The sequence below is a fragment of the Pipistrellus kuhlii genome, unplaced genomic scaffold (genome assembly GCF_014108245.1).
Source record: "Pipistrellus kuhlii isolate mPipKuh1 unplaced genomic scaffold, mPipKuh1.p scaffold_m20_p_95, whole genome shotgun sequence".
NCBI classification, from domain to species: Eukaryota; Metazoa; Chordata; class Mammalia; order Chiroptera; family Vespertilionidae; genus Pipistrellus; species Pipistrellus kuhlii.
In genome coordinates this window covers 517,163-538,455 of record NW_023425601.1, presented here as the reverse complement: position 1 = coordinate 538,455, position 21,293 = coordinate 517,163, and the positions used below count along the sequence as shown (strand labels likewise).

The 21,293-nt window shown below is 43.0% G+C and overlaps 1 protein-coding gene across 1 annotated transcript in view; it reads left to right on the top strand.

Moving 5' to 3' along the window:
• The window catches only part of WNK3 (WNK lysine deficient protein kinase 3), a 109,561-nt gene that overhangs the window by 78,490 nt on the left and 9,778 nt on the right, over nucleotides 1–21,293 (top strand). The window contains exons 12-19 of the mRNA XM_045578305.1: nucleotides 274–418; nucleotides 2,763–2,879; nucleotides 5,474–5,629; nucleotides 5,711–5,762; nucleotides 7,543–7,680; nucleotides 8,298–9,238; nucleotides 18,736–18,826; nucleotides 19,363–19,493. Coding sequence (XP_045434261.1) covers nucleotides 274–418; nucleotides 2,763–2,879; nucleotides 5,474–5,629; nucleotides 5,711–5,762; nucleotides 7,543–7,680; nucleotides 8,298–9,238; nucleotides 18,736–18,826; nucleotides 19,363–19,493 — 1,771 coding nt within the window. The remainder of the gene's footprint in view (nucleotides 1–273; nucleotides 419–2,762; nucleotides 2,880–5,473; nucleotides 5,630–5,710; nucleotides 5,763–7,542; nucleotides 7,681–8,297; nucleotides 9,239–18,735; nucleotides 18,827–19,362; nucleotides 19,494–21,293) is intronic.

The following is a 21,293-nucleotide window of genomic DNA, read 5'->3' as shown; positions in this document are numbered from 1 at the left end:
CTTTAAATATTGTAGTTTATGCCAAAACCGGTTTGGCTCAGTAGATAGAGCGTCGGCCTTCGGACTGAAGGGTCCTAGGTTCAATTCCAGTCAAGGGCATGTACCTTGGTTGCGGGCACTTCCCCAGTAGGGGGTGTGCAAGAGGCAGCTGATCAATGATTCTCTCTCATCGACGTTTCTAACTCTCTCTCTCTCTCTCCCTTCCTCTCTGTAAAAAATCAATAAAATATATTTTTTTAAAAAAGAAGTTGCTTTTGTGCTTTTAATTACTAGTTCGCAGCAAGACATGGCAGCTGTGAAGGATAACAACACCGCCGATAACCCAAGTGGAAATGGCAAACAGGATCGGACCAAACAGAGAAGAGTGTCCTGTCCTCGCCCAGAGAAGGGGACCAAGTTCCAGCTTACTGTCCTGCAGGTCAGTGTGTAAGCACGGGTGGGCTGCGTGCGCATAGAGGCCTGGGGAGTCAGGGAGGGGCAGTGTTACTGTGCAAGCGTGGGATTGTGAGACCCTCTAAATTAACCTTTCCTTCATTAAAAGTTTTTAATAATGAGAGCATCATGTATTGTTAAACACGGGAAATATAAGGAAAATAAAAAAACCACTTGTAGTGCCCTCGCTGGTTCTGCTCAGTGGATAGAGCATCAGCCTGTGGAGTGAAGGGTCCCAGATTCAATTCCCAATCAGGGCACATGCCCGGGCTAGGAGCTCAATTCCCAGTGGAGGGCGTGCAGGAGGCAGCTGATCAATGATTCTCTCTCATCACTGATGTTTCTATCTCTCTCTCTCCCTTCCTCTGTGAAATCAGTAAAAATATGTGTTTTTAAAAATTACTTGTACTCTCTTATATAATACCTGTTAATGTTTTAGTTTGTTTCATCTCTTTTATTCTGTATGTATGTATGTATGTATCACCTTTTACATTAAGATGGTAATAATACCAGTAATAGTGAAAATGTGTTGAACGATTTTGTGGTAGACACTCCAAATGTTACATATTTACTTTGTCATTTAATCCTTTGATAATCCTATGTGATACCCTGTTTCCCCGAAAATAAGACAGTGTCTTATATTAATTTTTGCTCCCAAAGATGCGCTAGGTCTTATTTTCAGGGGATGTCTTATTTTTCCATGAAGAAGAATACGGTACACATTTATTGTTAAATGAAAATAAAGGCAACTTATTACCTGAATACGGTACGGTAGTACGGTAGTTGTCAACACAAACCAGACATACTATGAATCCTACAGTTTCAAGAATTTACTCATTTATTCAATGACAATCATGTCATCATCTTCTGGAACATCATCATAACAATCCAATTCCTGAATTTCCTGGTGAATTTCTTGTGACTCCATTTCTTTCAGAATCAGTGGACCAAATCTCTCATGTTTAGCCTGGGGGGAGGGGGGGCTTATTTTCGGGGGATGCCTTATATTTCACTTAGAAGGAAACCTATAAGTAGGTCTTATTTTCAGAGGATGTCTTATTTTCGGGGAAACACGGTATTTGGTATTATACTTATCTTTACAAATGAGAATTAGAGAGGTTTAGTAATTTGCCCTAGGTCATTCGACCAGCAAGCCATAGTCAGACCTGAATCCAGATAAGACTAATCCCATATCTCTAATCAATAAAGTATAGGTTTTGGATGGATGCTAATAATTAAAAATTAAAAATATTTAATTTTATATCCGGCCATATATATATATATATATTAATTTTTACAGAGAGGAAGGGAGAGGGATAGAGCGCTAGAAATATCGATGAGAGAGAAACATCGATCAGCTGCCTCCTATACACCCCCCACCAGGGATGTGCCTGCAACCAAGGTACACGCCAACATTGCTCAGTGGTCGAACGTCAATCTATGAACCAGGAAGCAACAGTTCTATTCCTGGCCAGGGCACATTCCCGGGTTGCAGGTTCAATCTCCAGGAAGGAGTGTGCAGGATGCAGCCAATCAAGGATTCTCTCTCATCATTAATATTCTCTCTCTCTCTCTCTCTCTCTCTCTCTCTCTCTCTCTCTCTCTCCCCCCCCCTCCCTCCCTCCCCCCCTCCCCCCTCTCTCTCTTCCTCTCTGAAATCAATTTAAAAATATTTTTTAAAGAGAGTTTTGCAAATCAATGACCAAATTTAGGTTTTTGCATTGTACATAGTGATGCTGACTATTATAACCTGTTTTTGCCTTGTTATAAAAGTTCTGTTTTCACCTGGCTGGGATGGGTCAGTGGTTTGAGTGTTGACCCTTGAACCAAGAGGTCACCGGTTCAATTCCTGCTCAGAGCATATGCCAGAGTTGAGGGCTTGATCCTCTGTAGGGGGTGTGCAGGAAACAGCTCACCGATGTCCCTTCTCAAATCGATGTTTCTCTCTCTCCCTCTCTCTAAAAATCAATTTAAAATCTTTAAAAATATATATTTCTTGCCCTAGCCACTTTGGCTCAATAGGTAGAGTGTTGGCCCATGGACTGAAGGCTTCTGGGTTCAGTCTAGTCAAGGGCATGTACCTTGGTTGCAGGCTCGATCCACAGCCTTGGTTAGGCCACATGTGGGAGGCAACCAATCAATGAGACTCTCTCGCATCAATGTTTCTCTTGGGTGAGGATTAGCAATACATATATGCAAATATATAATTATTTTTTAAAATGCCATTTACATTTTGATGGAGATCACATTAAATCTGTATATTGCTCTGGGTAAGATAGCCATTTTAACTATGTTGATTCTTAATCTGGTAGTGAAATGTTTGTGCCCAGGTGTCAACCTCTGGAGACAACATGGTAGAGTGTCAGCTGGAGACACACAATAACAAGATGGTCACCTTCAAGTTTGATGTTGATGGCGATGCACCTGAGGATATTGCAGACTATATGGTAAGTACAGTAAAACCAAATGATTCTTCTTTCAGTGTTCTCTCTTTTCTTCCTGTGACTCTTCCCCCATTTATTCAGAGTCATCTTGTTCTTAGGATACTTTTTTTAAAATTTGTGCAGAGCTAAATTGGTTATGATCAAGAGAGAGCCAGTGCACCTCCTCTGGTTTCAGTTTATTTATTTATTTATTTATTTAATATATTTTATTGATTTTTTTTTACAGAGAGGAAGGGAGAGAGATAGCTAGAAATGTTGATGAGAGAGAAACATCGACCAGCTGCCTCTTGCACACCCCCTCCCGGGGATGTGCCTGCAACCAATATACATGCCCTTGACCGGAATCGAACCTGGGACCTTTCAGTCTGCAGACCGATGCTCTACCACTGAGCCAAACTGGCTTCGGCTGGTTTCAGTTTATTTATCTGCAAAATATGAAGGTGTTTCATTGAGAGATGTTTTAGGTCAATGGTTCTTTATCCCGGGCTGCATGTTAAAATCACCTGAAGAGGTTTTTTTTTGTTTTTTTGTTTTTTTGTTTTTGTTTTTTTTAAAATATATTTTATTGATTTTTTACAGAGAGGAAGAGAGAGGGATAGAGAGTTAGAAAGATCAATGAGAGAGAATCATCGATCAGCTGCCTCTTGCACACCCCCTACCGGGGATGTGCCCACAACCAAGGTACATGCCCTTGACCGGAATCGAACCTGGGACCTCTCAGTCCCCAGGCCGACGCTCTACCACTGAGCCAAACCAGTTTTAGCTGAAGAGGTTTTTTTTAAAAAAAAACAATTCCCTAGGTCCTTAATTAAATCAGTGTTTCGAGGTGAGGCCTAAGCATCAATCCTATATAATAAAACCCTAATATGCAAATTAACTGAACTGCAGAATGACTGGACTCTATGATGCACACTGACTACCAGGGGGCAGCTCCTGTGTTGAGTGCCCCCTGGTGGTCAGCACTGCTCAGCCAGAAGCCCGGGATATCCACCTGCCAGGAAGCAGGCCTTACCCAGCAGACTGACATCCCCCGAGGGCTCCTGGACTGTGAGAGGGCACAGGCAGGGCTGAGGGCGCCGTGCCCCCCCCCCCCCCAGTGCACAAATGTCATTCACTGTGCCTCTAGTAGTTTATGAAGTTCATCAGAATTTAATCTCCTTCCCAGGAGCATGCCTGTGCACACAAAACCTGCCCACACCAGCTTCTTTCCCCACAGGCATGCCTCTCCTAAACTCCATGAGGTTCCCCATGAGGTTTGCAACCAGAGCAGCAATGGGCAGTGGCGGCTCATCCCCGGCAGACACCCCGAGCCTGTCCCTGAGGTCCCCTTTTCCCTGACTTTTTAGTGAGCCTAAGTAACCCAGTCTAGGCTCATTTCCCCAGCCCTTCCTTGTTTCACTGTCCCCAGCTTAAATGAGTAAAAAAAGTTCACCCGTTAATTCTGATGTGTTAGCTATTGATATAACATGTTATATTTCAGTGTTTAAGTAATGTTTGTTACATCATTTAATTTTCTTATTTTTCTTGAATGGTTAGGCTTAAGTTAGTATTTTCCCATTTGTTTGTTTGTTTGTTTATTATTTTTTAAAAGAATGAATTATTGGTTTTTAAAGAGAGAGGAAGGGAGAAGAGAAAAACAGCATAACATTGATCAGCTGCCTCCTGCACGCAACCAGGATATGTGCCCTGATTGGGAATCAAACCGGAAACTCTCAGTGCTTGCCATGACATTCCACTGTGTCACACTGTAGAGGGCATATTTTTCCCTTTTTTAAAAATGGGGGTGTGCCCGGCTGGTTGTGGCTCAATGGAACAGGAGGTCAGGGTTTAATTCTGATCAGGGCACATGCACCCCTGCAGGCTCGATCCCCAATAGGAGATGTGCAGAAGGCAGCTGACCAATGATGCTCTCTCATTATTGATGTTTCTATCTCTCTCTCCCTTTCCCTTCCTCTCTGAAATCAATAAAAAATATTTTTTTAATAAAAATAAAAACCTATTTTTTAAAAATGGGGATGGGCTAAGGCAGTGGTCGGCAAACTCATTAATCAACAGAGCCAAATATCAACAGTACAACGATTGAGATTTCTTTTGAGAGCCACATTTTTAAACTTAAACTTCTTCTAACACCACTTCTTCAAAATAGACTCTCCCAGGCCGTGGTATTTTGTGGAAGAGCCACACTCAAGGGGCCAAAGAGCCGCAAGGGGGGCTTGCGAGCCACAGTTTGCCGACCACGGGGATAGGGTGACAGGAAGAGTGCACATGTTTTTGTTTCTGCCAGTTTTCTTTAGAGATAAATTCGTGGCCATTGCCTCAGTTGTATCCTTCAAATGACAATCAATTTATAGAATGCCAGATAGTTTTTCAAATGCTGGCTGCTTCTCTCCTCTGTAATGCCAACCTGACAAATGATAGTGGTCTCAAAATAGAACTAATAATTTAATACCTGGTCTTTGTTAATTCTGTTGCGGCATTTGGATGTAAATAATAAATTTTAATTTTCTTCCGGGTAGTAACCATTGATAGACATAATATTATCATTTGGAAGACATTAAATCCATTCTCGTAATTGGCTTACTTTTACTTTTGGACAGGTCGAAGATAACTTTGTGCTGGATAGTGAGAAAGAAAAATTTGTCGAGGAATTGAGGGCTATTGTCGGCCAAGCCCAGGAGATCCTTCACGTGCACTCTGCTGCAGACAGAGCCAGTGGAGTTGACGCTGTCGCCGTAGAACCCAACAGTGGCCAAGTAAGAGCAATTATTTAGCAAACAGGTCTTCTAGGATATGCGTCAGAAACTTCTTTATTTACCTATTCATTTTTAATTCAGACAGGGTCATCTGAACCAGCACAGATAAATTCTGCATCCACTCAAACCAGCAGTAAGTATATTTAATACACTTTGCCAGTTGGCATTTGAAACAAGACATTTGGAGACTTGAATTTACACATCTTCACTGAGAAAGATGTTAGCCAATAAAGGAATTAGATAAGTTGTTAATGTAGGATTTCCCACACTCTGAAAGAACTTGATAGCCCAGAAGAAAGTAGAATAAGAAGTAAAACTTTTCTCCAAATTTCCTTCAAGTGTTGGTGATTTATCTGGTTCATTTATTTCTGAGTTGCTGTATGGTATGCTACCAGAAAAGCAGTCATGGTACTGATGATCTTTAACGGTTTTATTATTTGAACTTGACTGCTAAGTCCGTCCCCTCCACCCCCCCACCACGTGAGGTGTGCATAAACGTTCTTAACTAAAATCATTATGTTCAAAATTTGCCTCGTGTTTTAATAGTCATTGATATGATTTCATTCCACTAATGATAAGCTTCTCCTTGCTCTGATCACTAAGTTTTTGTAAATCGGGTACCAGATAAATTTCCAGGGACTAAGTGGGGGAGGGGGTGGGTCTCTGTTTTCTCTGAAGATTTTCTCTCTCCATTCTTCTCAGCTCCGGTCATGGGTATATTTAGAGTCTCTGGGAGGGGAGAAAAGCCATAGACAAATGAGGACCTCTGAAGGAATTATAACGACACGAAGAAGCAACAGGTGGTGTGCGAGTTATGGAACCAGATAGCATTACCCTGAAATTCAGCTTGTGTTGGAATGCCGGGGTCCTTCTCCAGCTTCTTTTTCTCATTAGCAGGAGTCCGAACAGGTTTTTGGCTGGCACACTAGGGTAACGTTTAATAGAGAATTACTTATTACAGGAAGTTGGCAAAGGAGGGGTAAAGATGCAGGAGCTTATTTTACTTTATTTTTTGAAATTGTCATACAGTGACATTGACTTTTTCTTTTGGTATCCAGTCCTGGAAGTTGTATTACTTAGCGTAGATTTCTATAAGCACCATAATCAGGATACAGAACAGGAAATGTAGGCCTTAATGGTAAAAGTACTTCCTTCCTTCCTCCCCAGAAAAAGTGCTGGGCTTCTAACTACTAGTGATATGTTTGTTTCAGAAGAATCTTAAATCTTTCTCTGAAGTCATCTTATGTTTAATTCTTTTTAAAACAATTTTTAAGTTTTTATTGATTTTAGAGACAGAGGAAGGGAGAGGGAGATCGAACTATGAATGACAGAGAAACATCCATCAGCTGCCTCCTGCCCACCCCCTACTAGGGATTGAGTTTGCAACCCAGGCATGTGCCCTGACCGGGAAATGACCTCTTGGTGCATGGCACAAAGCTCAACCAACTGAGCCACACCGGCTGTGCTATTCTTTTTTTGTTGTTGTTAATCCTCACCCGAGGATATTTTTCCATTGATTTTTGAGAGAGTGGACGGGAGTGGGGAGAGACAGAGAGAGAAACATCGATGTGAAAGGGACAAATTGGTTGCCTCCCACACACATCCTGACCAGGACTGGAGATCTAGCCTGCAACTGAGGTATGTGCCCTTGACTAAAATCAAACCCGGGACCCTTCAGTCTGAAGGCCCATGGTTCACCCACTGTGCCAAACCAGCCAGGGCAGGGCCGGGCTATTCTTCTTAATTCTTGAGAGTATTTTTCAGGATTTGCGAGAAGGTCTGGTCTCATAAATTGCGCACATCCTAGTGTTGTTGGAAATGGAGGTACAAGAAAAATTGGTGATTTAACCTGGTTTCCTTAGTCAGTAAGGTAAACATGCTGACAGTTGCTTAGCATATTAAATTTTCCACAGATGAATCCGCTCCTCAGTCATCCCCAGTTGGTCGGTGGCGATTCTGTATCAATCAAACGATAAGAAACCGTGAGGCTCAATCTCCTCCTTCTCTTCAGCAATCCATATCTACAGTGCCTGGGCTATATCCACTTTCTAGTAAGCATTTATTCTCTGCCAACTTTATCCAGACTCGGAGGATAGGGGTGCAACATATGAACCGTATCTTTTTTTTTTTTTTAAGGTTTTTTAATTTGCTTTTTAGAGAGAGAGGAAGGGAGAGGCGGAGAGAGGGAGAGAGAGAGAAACTTCAATGTGAGAGTGAAACATCAATCACCTGCCTCCCGTACAACCCCTCCTGGGGATGGAGCCTGCAACCCAGGCATGTGCCCTGACCAGGAATCAAACCTGCAACCTCTCGGTGCACAGGATGACGCCCAGTGAACTGAGCCACACTGGCCAGGGGGCCGGACCATATTTTTAACTTGTCTGCATGCGCAATTTCGTGCTTGTGAGAATTTTCATAATCATTTTGGAAGATGTTAATACCAGTTACACTTAAGCCATTTTTATTGAATATTTATTTTTTTTTTAAAAAAGAAAAGGTTTTCTTTTCCTTCACAGGTAGAATTGTATATTCTGAGTCCTTTTTACAAAAGTACCTTCACACACGTTCTCGTTTGCCCCTTGATCTGCCTGTCCCCTTTGAGTTTGCGTAGTAGTCCATGCTTTGTGCTCACCAATACACGCTTACCCATTCTTTGTTATTGTTCCAGGTCCAAGGAAAACAAATAATAAGGAAATGTCACAGGACACACTGCTCACTCCAGAAAATGATCCATGCCAGCCTGCACTTTTAACCTCAGAACTCAAGGATGTGGTCGACGGTAAGAGCTCTGAATGTGCCAGTGTAGAAACGAAGCAGCCAGCTGTAGTCCATCAAGCGGAAGAGGACAGCCATAGAATGGCACCAGTTGTAAGTAGTTCTACTTACACTGCTTCTTCAGTTCCTGCAGTCCCCATGAAATGTGAGGGACCCACCAACGAAGCAGGAAAATTCCTACCTGTGCTTCCCTGTCACCAAGCTGCCAGTCAGGCTAATGTCCTCACGGCACCTCCTGGCGAGTCAACTCCAGTTGCTGGTAACTCTCTTGAAGCGTCAGCATTGCTGTCCGATCAAAGGCCTCAGTCCTTAGCAGTGCAGCAGGCAACTACGGACGCAGAGTTGATTTCCCAAGAAGGAGAGAAAACCGCAGCGAACACTGAAGCAAGTTCTCCTAAGAAGGTCATCCCCACTCAGACCCCCGGCCACGAACCGTCTCCCCTTCTACCCGCTACTATCCTGGAATCAGATGGGGAGAGACCTCCCAAAATGGAGTTTGCAGATAACCGAATTAAAACTCTGGATGAAAAACTAAGAAACTTGCTCTATCAGGAGCACAGCCTGACTAGCGTCTACCCTGACAGCCAGAAGGACACGCAGAGCATCGACTCTCCATTTTCTTCCTGTGCTGAAGATCCGCTCCCGGGCCCTGTGCCGGAAGTCATAGCCATCAGCCACTGTGGAGTTCAAGACAGTCCTGCGCAGTCCCCCGGTTCTCAGCAGACGGGCCCTAAGGTTCTGTCCAATGTGGCTGCCAGTCAGCCTGCTAACATATCAGTGTTCAAAAGTGACCTGAATGTGATTACTTCTGTGCCCAGCGAATTGTGTTTACATGTAAGTATGACTCTTTCTAAACAACTCCTTATCCTTGTGCTTTTAAAAAATGCATTCTTAAAAACACATGCTTTTATGGAGAGGAAGGGAGAGGGAGAGAGAGATAGCAGCTTCAATGATGAGAGAGAATCATTGATCAGCTGCCTCCTGCATACCCCTACCGGGGACCAATCGAACCGTGATTTCCTGGTTCATAAGTCAACCCTCAACCACTGAGCTACACCAGCCAGACAAAACATTCTTTGCTAAAGTTCTGTCCTTTGGAATGGTAATTGTCTGTGTCACAAGATTCTGAGGGCACAGGTATTTCAGAAGGCCATCTTAGTTGCAGGTGGCCAGAGATGGCAGACCTACTTATGGTAAGAGCGCCCTCTGGTGAATTAGTTAGGAACTTGCAAGCCACATCTGTTTTGTATTAATAACAAGAACAGGACTCATTGATTTTGTGGATAGGAAGAACTTGCTTTTAGATTTACAGCTAAAAATGTCTGTTGTTAGTTTCCTTTTCAAGGATTTCATGGTATTAACATAATCTTGTTTTTGTGGGGTTTCATTTATTTGTAATTTTTCTTTATAAGAAAAGTAAAAATCACACAATCTCATGACTTTCTTTTTTAGGTTACATAATGTACCAGTTTAATTTCCCTTTTCTGTCTCTTTAAATCACAGAAGTAATCATTATCTGATGTTTGTCTACTATTTGGTACTTAAGTTAGCCCTTCTTTTTTTAAAAATCATTATTGTTGAAAGTATTACATATGTCCCCTTTCCCCCTAACCCCCATGGACCCCTTCCAGCCCTCCCCTGCGCCACTCCCCCACCTGCCCCGGGCCTTCACCACCCTATTGTCTGTATCCGTGGAAAAGTTCTTTGGGTACTTTTTGGTGGGTACTTAACCCTTCTTGACTTCAGCTTACACAGATCTGTTTTCACACCTGGAATTTTTCACTCACAAAAATAGGATTGTGCTATATACATATTGATCTGCAACTTTATTTTTTCAATTTATAGTATATTATAGTCATGTTTCTAAATCTTTACCACTGTATCTATTGCTTTTATTATTATATTTAGGTGGCATTTGTGTGTATATATAGAGTAAAATCCATCCCACTTCCAAACCTATAGACATAGCTGTAAATAAATCTTTTCAGACATGTTTTAACTGACATACACATACTTGTTGACATATTTCTTTATATATGTCATACAGGGGTCCTCAAACTTTTTAAAGTGGGGGCCAGATCACGGTCCCTCAGAGAGCTGGAGGGCCGGACTATATGAACTACTAATTCCTACTGTAACACCTCGGCTGCGCTCACTGCCCAAAAAACCTGGCGGGCCGGATCAGACTCCTCTGCGGGCCGCATGTGGCCCGCGGGCCATAGTTTGAAGACCCCTGTATGGATACATATTATATATTTATTCATATACTAGAGGCCTGGTGCACCACTGAGGTCCCTCAGCCTGGCCTGTGAGAATTGGGCCAAAACCGGCTCTCTGACTTCCCCTGAGGAGTCCCAGATTGCGAGAGGGTGCAGGCCGGGCTGATGGACCCCACCGGTGTACGGATCTGTCCACCAGGCCTCTAGGCTGCATATAAGATCTTTGGTTAATCTCTTCCCACCCTCCCCCGTTCCCTCCAAGATTCGTCAGTCTGTTCCATGTTTCCATGCCTGTGCATTGAGTGTCTGCCCCCTGGTGGTCATTGTGTGTGTTGTAGCTACCGGCTGGTTGAATGGTCACTTAGGCTTTTTGATAAATACACACTTCTTTTTTTATGTTTTTATTGATGAGAGAGAGAGAGAGAGAGAGAGAGAGAGAGAGAGACATCGATTGGCTGCCTCCTGCACCCAATACTAGGGACCAAGCCCGAAACCCAGGCTTGTGTCCTGACCTAGAATCGAACTGGTGGCATTTTGTTGTATAAGGTTACCCTCAACTAATTGAAGTCATACCAGCCAGGGCTACATATACTTCTTTACATGGGTGGACTGGTTTGCATTTCTTAACAGTATATTTTTACTGATTTCAGAGAGTAAGGGGGAGAGAGATAGAAACATCAATAATGAGAGAGAATCATTGATTGGCTGCCTCTTACATGCCCCACACTGGGGACTGAGCTCGCAATCCAGGCATGGGTCCTGACCGGGAACCAAACCATGGCATGCTAGCCGAAACCGGTTTGCGTCAGTGGATGGAGCATTTGCCTGCAGACTGAGGGGTCCCGGGTTCGATTCCGGTCAGGGGCATGTGCCTTGGATGTGGGCACATCCCCAGTGGGGGGGGGGGTGCGGGAGGCAGCTGATCGATGTTTCTCTCTCATCAATGTTTCTAGCTCTCTGTCTCTCTCTCTCTCCCTCTCTGTAAAAAATCAATAAAATATATATTTTTTTAAACACAAACCTGTGACATCCTAGTTCACAGGTCGATGCTCAACCACTGAGCCACACTGGCCGGTGGATTGCATTTTCCCCAGTTATTTTGTACTATTCATATCAGTACACATAGTTCCACCTCACTTAAATTTTTAGAGCAATAGTAAAATATTTTATTGAATAGATATAATTTAAATATTTATTTTTTTTGTAGATAGCAATTTTAAATTACTCAATTAATACATAAACATGAAAGCAATTCAGAAGAATAGAGAATTTAAAGTAATTGTTTTGTTAACACCCTCCATTCCCCCATTGCACTCCCCAAACCCAGTTAAGTTCCTGATTTGGGGGTTTTGTTTTTTAATATATTTTTATTGATTTCAAAGAGGAAGGGAGAGAGGGAGTTAGAAGCATCAATGATGAGATAAAGCCATCAATCAGCTGCCTCCTGTATGCACCCCCCCTCCACACCGGGGATCAAACCCACAACCAGGTATGTGCCCTGCCTGGGAATCAAACCCTGACCTCCTGGTTCATAAGCTAATGCTCAAAACCTGAGCCACACTGGCTGTTCTAAGATCCTGTTTTATTTTTTTGTTTTTTAAATATATTTTTATGTATTTCAGTGAGGAAAAGAGGGGAAGAGAGATAGAAATATCAATGATGAGAGTGAACCATTGATGGGCTGCCTCCCGCACTCCCCCTACTGGGGATCCAGCTCACAACCTGGGCATGTGCCCTTGACTGGAATCCCAGCCCACAGGCTGACACTCTATCCACTGAGTCACACCGACTAGGATCTACGTTTCTGTTTTAATTCTTGTGCTCATCGGCCTTAATAACTAGTAAATAATATACTTATTTATTTTTTAATTTAGTAATTTCAAACAGTACTTATTGGCTTACTGCTATGAAGGGTGAGGAAATTATACTTTTTCTTTCCTCCATTTTTATTAATTATACTAGAGGCTTCCAATTTTTATTAATTATACTAGAGGCTCGATGCATGAAGATTCGTGCAAGAATGGACCTTCCTTCCCCTGGCTGCCGGCAGCGCCTTTGCTCTGGCCGGAGCCGCCTTTCCACTCCAGCTCGGAGCCACCGTTCTACCTTCCCACGCTGCCCAGAGGCCCAGAGCAGCTGGGGTGGTGCTGAATGCCTGCGTCATCACCATGGCAATGACACAGCATCCTGCCCCACCCCCAGCCGCTCAGTGCCAGTGTATGCAAATTAACCCACCATGTTTCTTAGGTTAATTTGCGTCCTCACTCCTGATTGGCTGGTGGGAGTTGCAAAGGTACAGTCAATTAGCATGTTACTCTTTTATTAGGTAGAGTCCCGGTGCACAAAATTCATGCACGGGGGTGTGTGTCCCTCAGCCCAGCCTGTACCCTCTCCAATCTGGGATCCCTCTCACAATCTAGGACTACTGGCTCCCAACTGCTCACCTTCCTGCCTTCCTGATTGCCTCTAACCACTCCCCTGCCAGCCTGATTGATGCCTAATTGCTCCCCTGCCAGCCTGTTTGACCCTAACTGCCCTCCCCTTCAGGTCTGGTCACCCCCAACTGCCCTTTCCTGCAGGCCCGGTCGCCCCCAACTCCCATCCTCTGCTAGCCTGGTCACCCCTACTGCTCTCCCATGCAGGCTTGATTGCCCCCAACTGCCCTCCCTTGCAGGCCTGGTACCTCCCAACTGCCCTCCCCTGCTGGCCATCTTGTGTCCACATGGGGGCAGCCATCTTGTTTTTTGGAATGATGGTCAATTTGCATATTATTCTTTTATTAGGTATGATTACTTTTTAATTTTGGTAAAGTTTAGCATCTATATATTTTCAGTAACTATTGGTTGTACTTTGTCTATAGTTTGATTTAAAGAATTAGAAATCAATAAACAGCATTTATATTATAAATGTTATCTAATGATCATATAACGTGATTAGGACTATAAAAAATGAAATATAGCCAAAACTGGTTAGAGCGTCGGTCTCCGGACTGAAGGTTCCCGGGTTCGATTCCGGTCAAGGGCATGTACATTGGTTGTGGGCAAATACCCAGTGGGGAGTGTGCAGGAGGCGGCTGATCGATGATTCTCTCTCATCGATGTTTCTAACTCTCTATCCCTCTCTCTTCCTCTCTGTAAAAAATCAATAATATATATATATTTTTTTTTAAATAAAAAAAATGAAATATAATTCTCTGTCATTTATACTTTGTTGTTTGAAGGAGACTTCTTCCAAGTGTTACTGTCAAATGGATTCTTTGGCTTCTTTTAAGTGCCCATTGCTTCATCTTGATCAAACTTACCTGCCATTGTTTCTGGTGTCCTAAAATTCCACCCTCCCTGAAATGTTTCTATGACTGATATTTTAAAATATGTTGCATGAGAGACGTGTGTGTGTGTGTGTGTGTGTGTGTCTTTTGGGTGATGGGAGCACGATGCAGTGTGAGATGATGTTTCGCCCAGTTGTACACTTGAAACCTGTATTGTTTTGTGAACCATGTCACCCCGGTAAATTCAGTTTTTAAAGACCCACTAAATGCCTGTCATGTGGGAGACCGGGGTTTGATTCCCCTACAGGGAGCCCCCCAAAAAACAAACAAACCATTAAACTGGATAGTTTAAATGGCTGAACTTTTGAATACGTGAAATATGTTTTGTTTTTTATAAAAAGCAATACCATGTTGAAATAATAATGTTTTTTAATGTCCAAATATGTCTTTATTTTCCTTCACACTTGATTAAGTACATACGGTAGGATCATTTTGAGTTAATTTTTATATATTGTATTAAGAAAGGTACAGCTTCAGTATTTTTTTAAAAATATATTTTATTGATTTTTTTACAGAGAGGAAAGGAGAGGGATAGAGAGCCAGAAACATCAATGAGAGAGAACTATTGATCAGCTGCCTCCTGCACACCCCTCACTGGGGATGTGCCCGCAACCCACATACATGCCCTTGACCGGAATCGAACCCGGGACCTTTCAGTCCGCAGGCCGACACTCTATCCACTGTGCCAAACTGGTTTCGGCCAGCTTCAGTATTTTGTATGTGGAGATCCAGTTGTTCCAGCACCACTTGCAATTCTTTGTTGTTATTACAAATGGAATTGTTTTCTTAATTTACTTTTAAGATTTTTTTCTTGCTAGTGTATAGAAATAGAACTAGTTTTTTTGGGTGTTACATTCTACAAGTTTGCTGAGTTTATTAGCTCTGACAGCTTTGGGTGTGTGATTTGGGATTTTCTATTTAGAATATAAGATCATATCATCTGTGAATAGAGATAGTTTTCTTTCATTTCCTGTTTTTCTTATCTATTAAGTTTTCATTTCACACTTTCATCTCTGTGCCTTTGCTTTCTGTACTGGGAGAATTCCTCAATTTTTAAGCTGTTTCCCATGTCCTATTCAGCTATTTTTTAATGTCGATGATTATGTTTTTAATTTCTAGTCATTGAAGGTCATTGTTTTTTCTTTTTTTCTTTTTGTTAAATATATTTTATTGATTTTTTACAGAGAGGAATGGAGAGGAATAGAGAGTTAGAAACATAGATGAAAGAGAAACATCAATCAGCTGCCTCCTGCATACTCCCTCCTGGGTATGTGCCCGCAACCAAGGTGCATGCCCTTGACCAGAATTGAACCTGGGACCCTTGAGTCCGCAGGCCAACGCTCTATCCATTGAGCCAGACCAGTTAGGGCTGTTTTTTCTTATAGATGTTGTAGATTCACACATCTTTTGAAGATATTAGTCTTATTTTATGTTACTAATGCTAGTTCCTTGGCTATTCTTCTGTTTGTTAAGTGTTTTTTTTATTGTGTTGATTTCCCATAAGTGTTTGGTGATTGATTCTTAGTTGTGTGCTCATCTTTTCTTTCTCCCCTTTAACATGTTGGTCCCTCATAAATACTACGCATCATTATTGTAGCCTGCCTCCAGTAAGTTGGAGGTAGGCATGGGCCATGCTTCCTGGCACTGGATTGCACCTTGTTTCTTTGCTGCCTAGAGCAGCAGTCACCAACCGGTGGTCCACGGACCACTGCTGGTCCGTGAGGTCCGAAAGGTTGGTGCCCACTGGCCTGGAGGGTGGCCCTGAAGACAAGCTTCCCCTTTTCCTGGATGTTGTCTCCTCCCTACACTGCTGACCTCTCTCTGGGCCACACACATTTTCCTCTTACCACCCATTTGGGAGCAGATGCCTCCCGCTGTCTTTTGCCTGCTGTGGAGGTGGAGAGAGAAGGACCAGATCTGCCTGGCTGTTCCTTTTTTGCTACCCCAAGCAGCTAACTCTTCCACTCAGCGAGCACTGAGTAAGCCAAGATCTCCCTTTCTGTGCCATTCACGTCCTAGTGGGGGAAAATGGGCCCTAAAAAGATACATAATTAAAGTAAAGGGCTCGGGGGGGGGGGCCAATGTTAAAATATGTACACAGATAATAATTTAATAAAAATGTAAAAAATAAAATAAAAATAAAGGGCTCTGAGAGAAAGACTCAGGATGACTCAGGTGGTCAAGGAAGGATTTGCGTTTGGCCGTGGCATTCACAGATGGAGACCCGTTTCAGGAACCAAAAGAAAGCCAGCACGTGGGAGGGTGTTATGATGTGATGCTGAAGAGGCAGAGAAGCCAGATCGTGTGGAACTTTGTCAGCGTTCTAGCCAACCGCTAATTATCTCGGTCGGCCAGGACTCTCCCACTGTCCATATCTGCCACTCGAATTCGCAGCGTTTTGTAACAGTTCCTGCATATGTCGTGGGCTGCTTTTTCCTCCTCTGATTATATATGCATATGTCTGCATCTGTTTATCCTGTGTGGCTGAGAATGTGGATTGGTAAAGGAGGCTAGAACGTGTATGTGATTTACCACATTGACCCACTTATTACTTATGAAAAATCTTGTCTGGAATTTCAGTGGGACCAATGCAACACTTTCTACGTTATAATATTACTGAGAATATTTTCCTCTTTTTTTACAAATATATTTTTATTGATTTCAGAGAGGAAGGGAGAGAGAGAGAGAGAGAAACATCAATGATGAGAGAGAATCCTTGATCGGCTGCCTCCTACACGCCCCGCACTGGGGATTGAGCCCACAACCTGGGCATTGCCGTGACCAGAACTCTAACCGGGACCCTTCAGACTGCAGGCCAATGCTCTATCCACTGAGCCACACCAGCTAGGGCTATTTTTCCTCTTCATGAAGGTAGTATTGTTACCATTCCAAATGAGATTTTGGAAAATTAACACTAATTGTTTAGAATTTTCTTTCCAATAAACTGCTAACCTGCCCCACGTGTTAAATCTTACCCAGGACGGCCATAGACTTAGTGCCACTTAGGCTGTCTTCCTTCAGACAAATGCTGAAACCCATTCCTTGAGCTTTTAAAGATTCCTTTAACTTTCTAGATTGGTATTGACCATTCTCATGTTTCCGAAAGTATTTTTGATTGTGTATTATATATTAATTTTTGTGTTAATTATTACAGGGAACTTATTTTTAAAGTGATGATTTAGAATACAGCAGGTAACTCTAGCTTTTTTTTAGGAGAGGGATAGCAGGTCAAGAAGAGGAAAGAGTGATTTTATTGCCAGCCTTATGCTAACAGTTTTTAGAGCATGAATTTGAAGTAATTTTGAGATCCATTGTCAATTTCTGTGTGCTTACATAAAGTAAAAAAAATTGATTTGGTAATATTTTCCTGTAAATCTACATGTCTAGGGAATAAGCATAAATAAAAATGTTCACTTTAAGAATATAGGGTTTTCCCCTGACCGGTTTTGCTCAGTGGATAGAGCGTCAGTCTGCAGACTGAAAGGTCCCAGGTTCGATTCTGGTCAAGGGCATGTACCTTGGTTGTGGGCACATCCCCAGTGGGGGGTGTGCAGGAGGCAGCTGATCAATGTTTCTCTCCCATCGACGTTTCTAGCTCTCTATCCCTCTCCCTTCCTCTCTGAAAAAAATCAATAAAATATATTTTAAAATCTATATAGGGTTTTGCCCAGCCAGTGTGGCTCAGTGGTTGAGCATCAACCTATGAAACAGGAGGTCACAGTTAGTTTCCTGGTCGGGGCACATGCCTGGGTTGTGGGCTCGATCCCCAGTAGGGGATGTGCAGGAGGCAGTTGATTGATGATTTTCTCTTATCATTGAAGTTTCTGTTTCTCCCTCTCTGAAATAATTTTTAAAACATTTTGATAATCTTAAAAAGAAAAAAATTATAGGGTTTTAGTAACCTTTTTTAGTAAATTAGTGCATACAAAGGAAATAATTTCAATTTTTCAAAGTTGCTATAAGGGAAAATATTCTAGGGTAGGAGATTCATATTCTGTTGTTTTATTTATCTGAAGTCTAAGTAATATATATTTTTCATTTACTGATTTTAGACAGGAAGGGGGAGAGAGAGAGGGAGACAGCCATTTGTTCCCCTTATTTATGCATTAATTGGTTGATTTTTTATATATGCCATGACCTGGCATTGAACCTACAGCCTTGGTGGATGGGGACAACACTCTAACCAAATGAGCTCTGCCAGTGTCTGACGTCTAAATAATATTTTTAAAGAAAGGGGAAGGCTTCCTTCCATAAGTTGCATACTTCAGGTTCTGTCTGAAATGGTGCTATTAATGCAAGTAGACATGGCATTTTTGTTTTTGACTAGAGGCCCAGTGCATGCACTGGAGGGGGTTCCCTCAGCCTGGCCTGCCCCCTCTCAGAGTCCGGGAGCCCTCAGGGACAGGAGGCGACCTGGCGATCAGGGAAAGGCGTTACCCCATCACACATCTGCTGCTGCCACTGCCAGCAGTGCAAGCCTTGGCCAGCCCTGGTTACCTGAGCCTCAGACCAGCCCTGGGCGGCTGGGCGGCTGGGGGGCTGAGGGGACTGGGGGACTCTGGAGGCAGGCATGCGGAGCAGCCAGGCCTGCCTGCCATCCTGGCAGGGCTGAGGTGACTATGCACTGCCATCTTGTGGCTGTGGGTGCCATCATCTTTGAGGACGGGGCAGTAAATTAGCATATTCCCTCTTTATTAGATAGGATTACCGATTCGTCCATACATGAAACTGCCATGGTATAACCAACTGCTACACCTTACCATTTTGATTTTTGTCTCGATCAGGAGATGTCCCCAGATGCCTCACTTCCAGGGGATCCAGAGGCCCATCCTGCTGCCGTGCCAAGCAGTGGAGCCACTCGTCTGCACACAGGAGGTGGATATTTTGGCCTAAGCTTTACTTGTCCTAGTCTCAAAAATCCTATTAGCAAGAAATCCTGGACTCGCAAATTAAAAAGCTGGGCATACAGGCTACGGCAGTCAACCAGCTTTTTCAAGAGATCAAAAGTCCGTCAAGGTAGTGTGCTTACAGTCAGGGACCTAGACTAGGTAACATCACTTTTCATTTCCTTCAGTTCGGTTTTCGGTTTTTCTTTCCTCATACCCAAATGTTGCCACTTTTTTCCACGTAGCCCATGTATGTGACACATCCCATTAATGTCATCGCCATTTGATTTTTTTCCTTCTGTAAGTAATTTGATTTTAGAGTTTTTCATTTCATATAGATACTAAGTCGGGATAAAGCTTGCAATGTCTGGTTGAGAGTTAGGGCAACACTTTTTAATTGTCTAGCCGGAGTTAAGCTTTTTTTTTTTTGCTTTTTTTTCTGCTTTTCTTCATTTTTGGTAATGCAAACAAATTTAGCCTTAACCAATTTTCTCTTCTCTCTTTACAACTTGGCGAAACTCACAGTGGAAACAGATGATATGATATCCACAGTTGCTCCTGGTTCCAATCCTCTGACAGGAGAGTTTGCAGCTGAGAGTAGGCCTTTGAGTAGATGCAAATCGATGAGTGGACCCTTTCAGCGGGGCCGCTTCCAGGTTTGTGCTTTTGATTCAATCCTTATTTACAATGCATTGTAACAGGCACAGCGTTGAAGACGGTGTAGATCAGTGGTCGGCAAACCGGCTCGCGAGCCACATGCGGCTCTTTGGCCCCTTGAGTGTGGCTCTTCCACAAAATACCACACGCAAGCGCGCACGTACAGTGGATTGAAACTTCATGGCCCATACGCAGAAGTCGGTTTTCGGCCTGGGCGAGTCTATTTTGAAGAAGTGGTGTTAGGACACTCAAGGGGCCAAAGAGCCGCATGTGGCTCATGAGCCGGGGTTTGCCAACCGCTGGTGTAGATCATTGTCATATTTAATTTGCATCCCTTCACCTTTTGAAGCCATCCAGTAAAGGCGTCTAAAGCAATGGGGATTACTATAGGGGGGATAAATAGTGATGGAAAATGAATGAGGGAATGAATGGCATCCTTAAAAGAAAAAAAAGGAAATGGACTTTAGTAGCTGGAAGAGAACACAGCAAGGGATCATTATTTTGTGGTGAGGAAGCATTCATTTTATATAAAAACTGCTGTTTGAAATTATAACCCTGCTATTTTGGCTTTGGTAAATGCTTGCTTGCTTAAATAATAAGGAAAATAAGACTACTCCCATTTCAGAGAGGCCATTAAACCTTCCCCAGACGACGTTATCAGTGCTGGCACCAGGCCAAACCTTTGGTTGAGGTCTCAAGGCCCCAACATATACGGGCTTTTTAAGAACTTGCAAAGGGACCGGAAAACCCCATATTTGGGGGAGAGAGAGGGTAAAAAGGTATAAAAACAGGAAACTTCCTGTGTGACTTCGCCCAGAATTCTAGACATTTTTCTCTAGGCCTGCGAGGAATAATAATAATGAATGTAACTCCATCTCTCTAAGCGTGGCTTGGTTCTTCTCCGTTCTTCTGTAGCAGTGGGAGGCTGGGTCACCTGTTTTTATAAATCCCATTTCATGTCTTTTAGTACCTTGGCATCTTTAATTATGGACTTTTTTTAATTGTGGAATTTTATTTGAGCAATCAACGCCAAGGCTCTTATCCCAAGGGGACCCGTTGAAGGTATTTGAAGCCCTGGTGGGTAGGTAGCTCAGTTGGTTAGAGCCTTGTTCCCATACGCTGAGGTTATAGGGTCAATCCCCTGTCAGAGCACACACAAGAGTCAACCAATGAATGCATGAATAAGTGGAACAATGTCTCTCTCTCTCTCTCTCTCTCTCTCTCTCTCTCTCTCTCTCTCTCCCCCCCCCCCCCTACAATGAATGCATGAACAAGTGGAACAATGTCTCTCCTTCTCTCTCTCTATCTCCCCCAATGAATGCATGAATAAGTGGAACAATGTCTCTCTCTCTCTCTCTCTCCCCCTCTCTCTCTCTCAACCAATGAATGCATGAATAAGTGGAACAATATTTCTCTCTCCCTCTTTCTCTTTCTCCCTCTCTCTCTCTCTCTCTCTCTCTCTCTCTCTCTCTACCAATGAATGCATGAATAAGTGGAACAGTATTTCTCTCTCTCTCTCTCTCTCTCTCTCTCTCTCTCTCAACCAATGAATGCATGAATAAGTGGAACAATGATTCTCTCACTCTCCCTCCTTCCCTCCCTCCCTCCCCCCCTCTTCTTCCTTCCATCTCTCCTACCCCCCTTTGTCTCTTTAAAATGAACAAATAACAAAATTAAATAGAAAGACTCCCAATATGGGGAGCTGCACGGGGTGTTAAAGCTTTGGTATTATCAATGTGCACATCACAAGCAGAGCAGCCGCTTGTCTGTGCCACATGTTGATCCTGAATTTCTCTGTG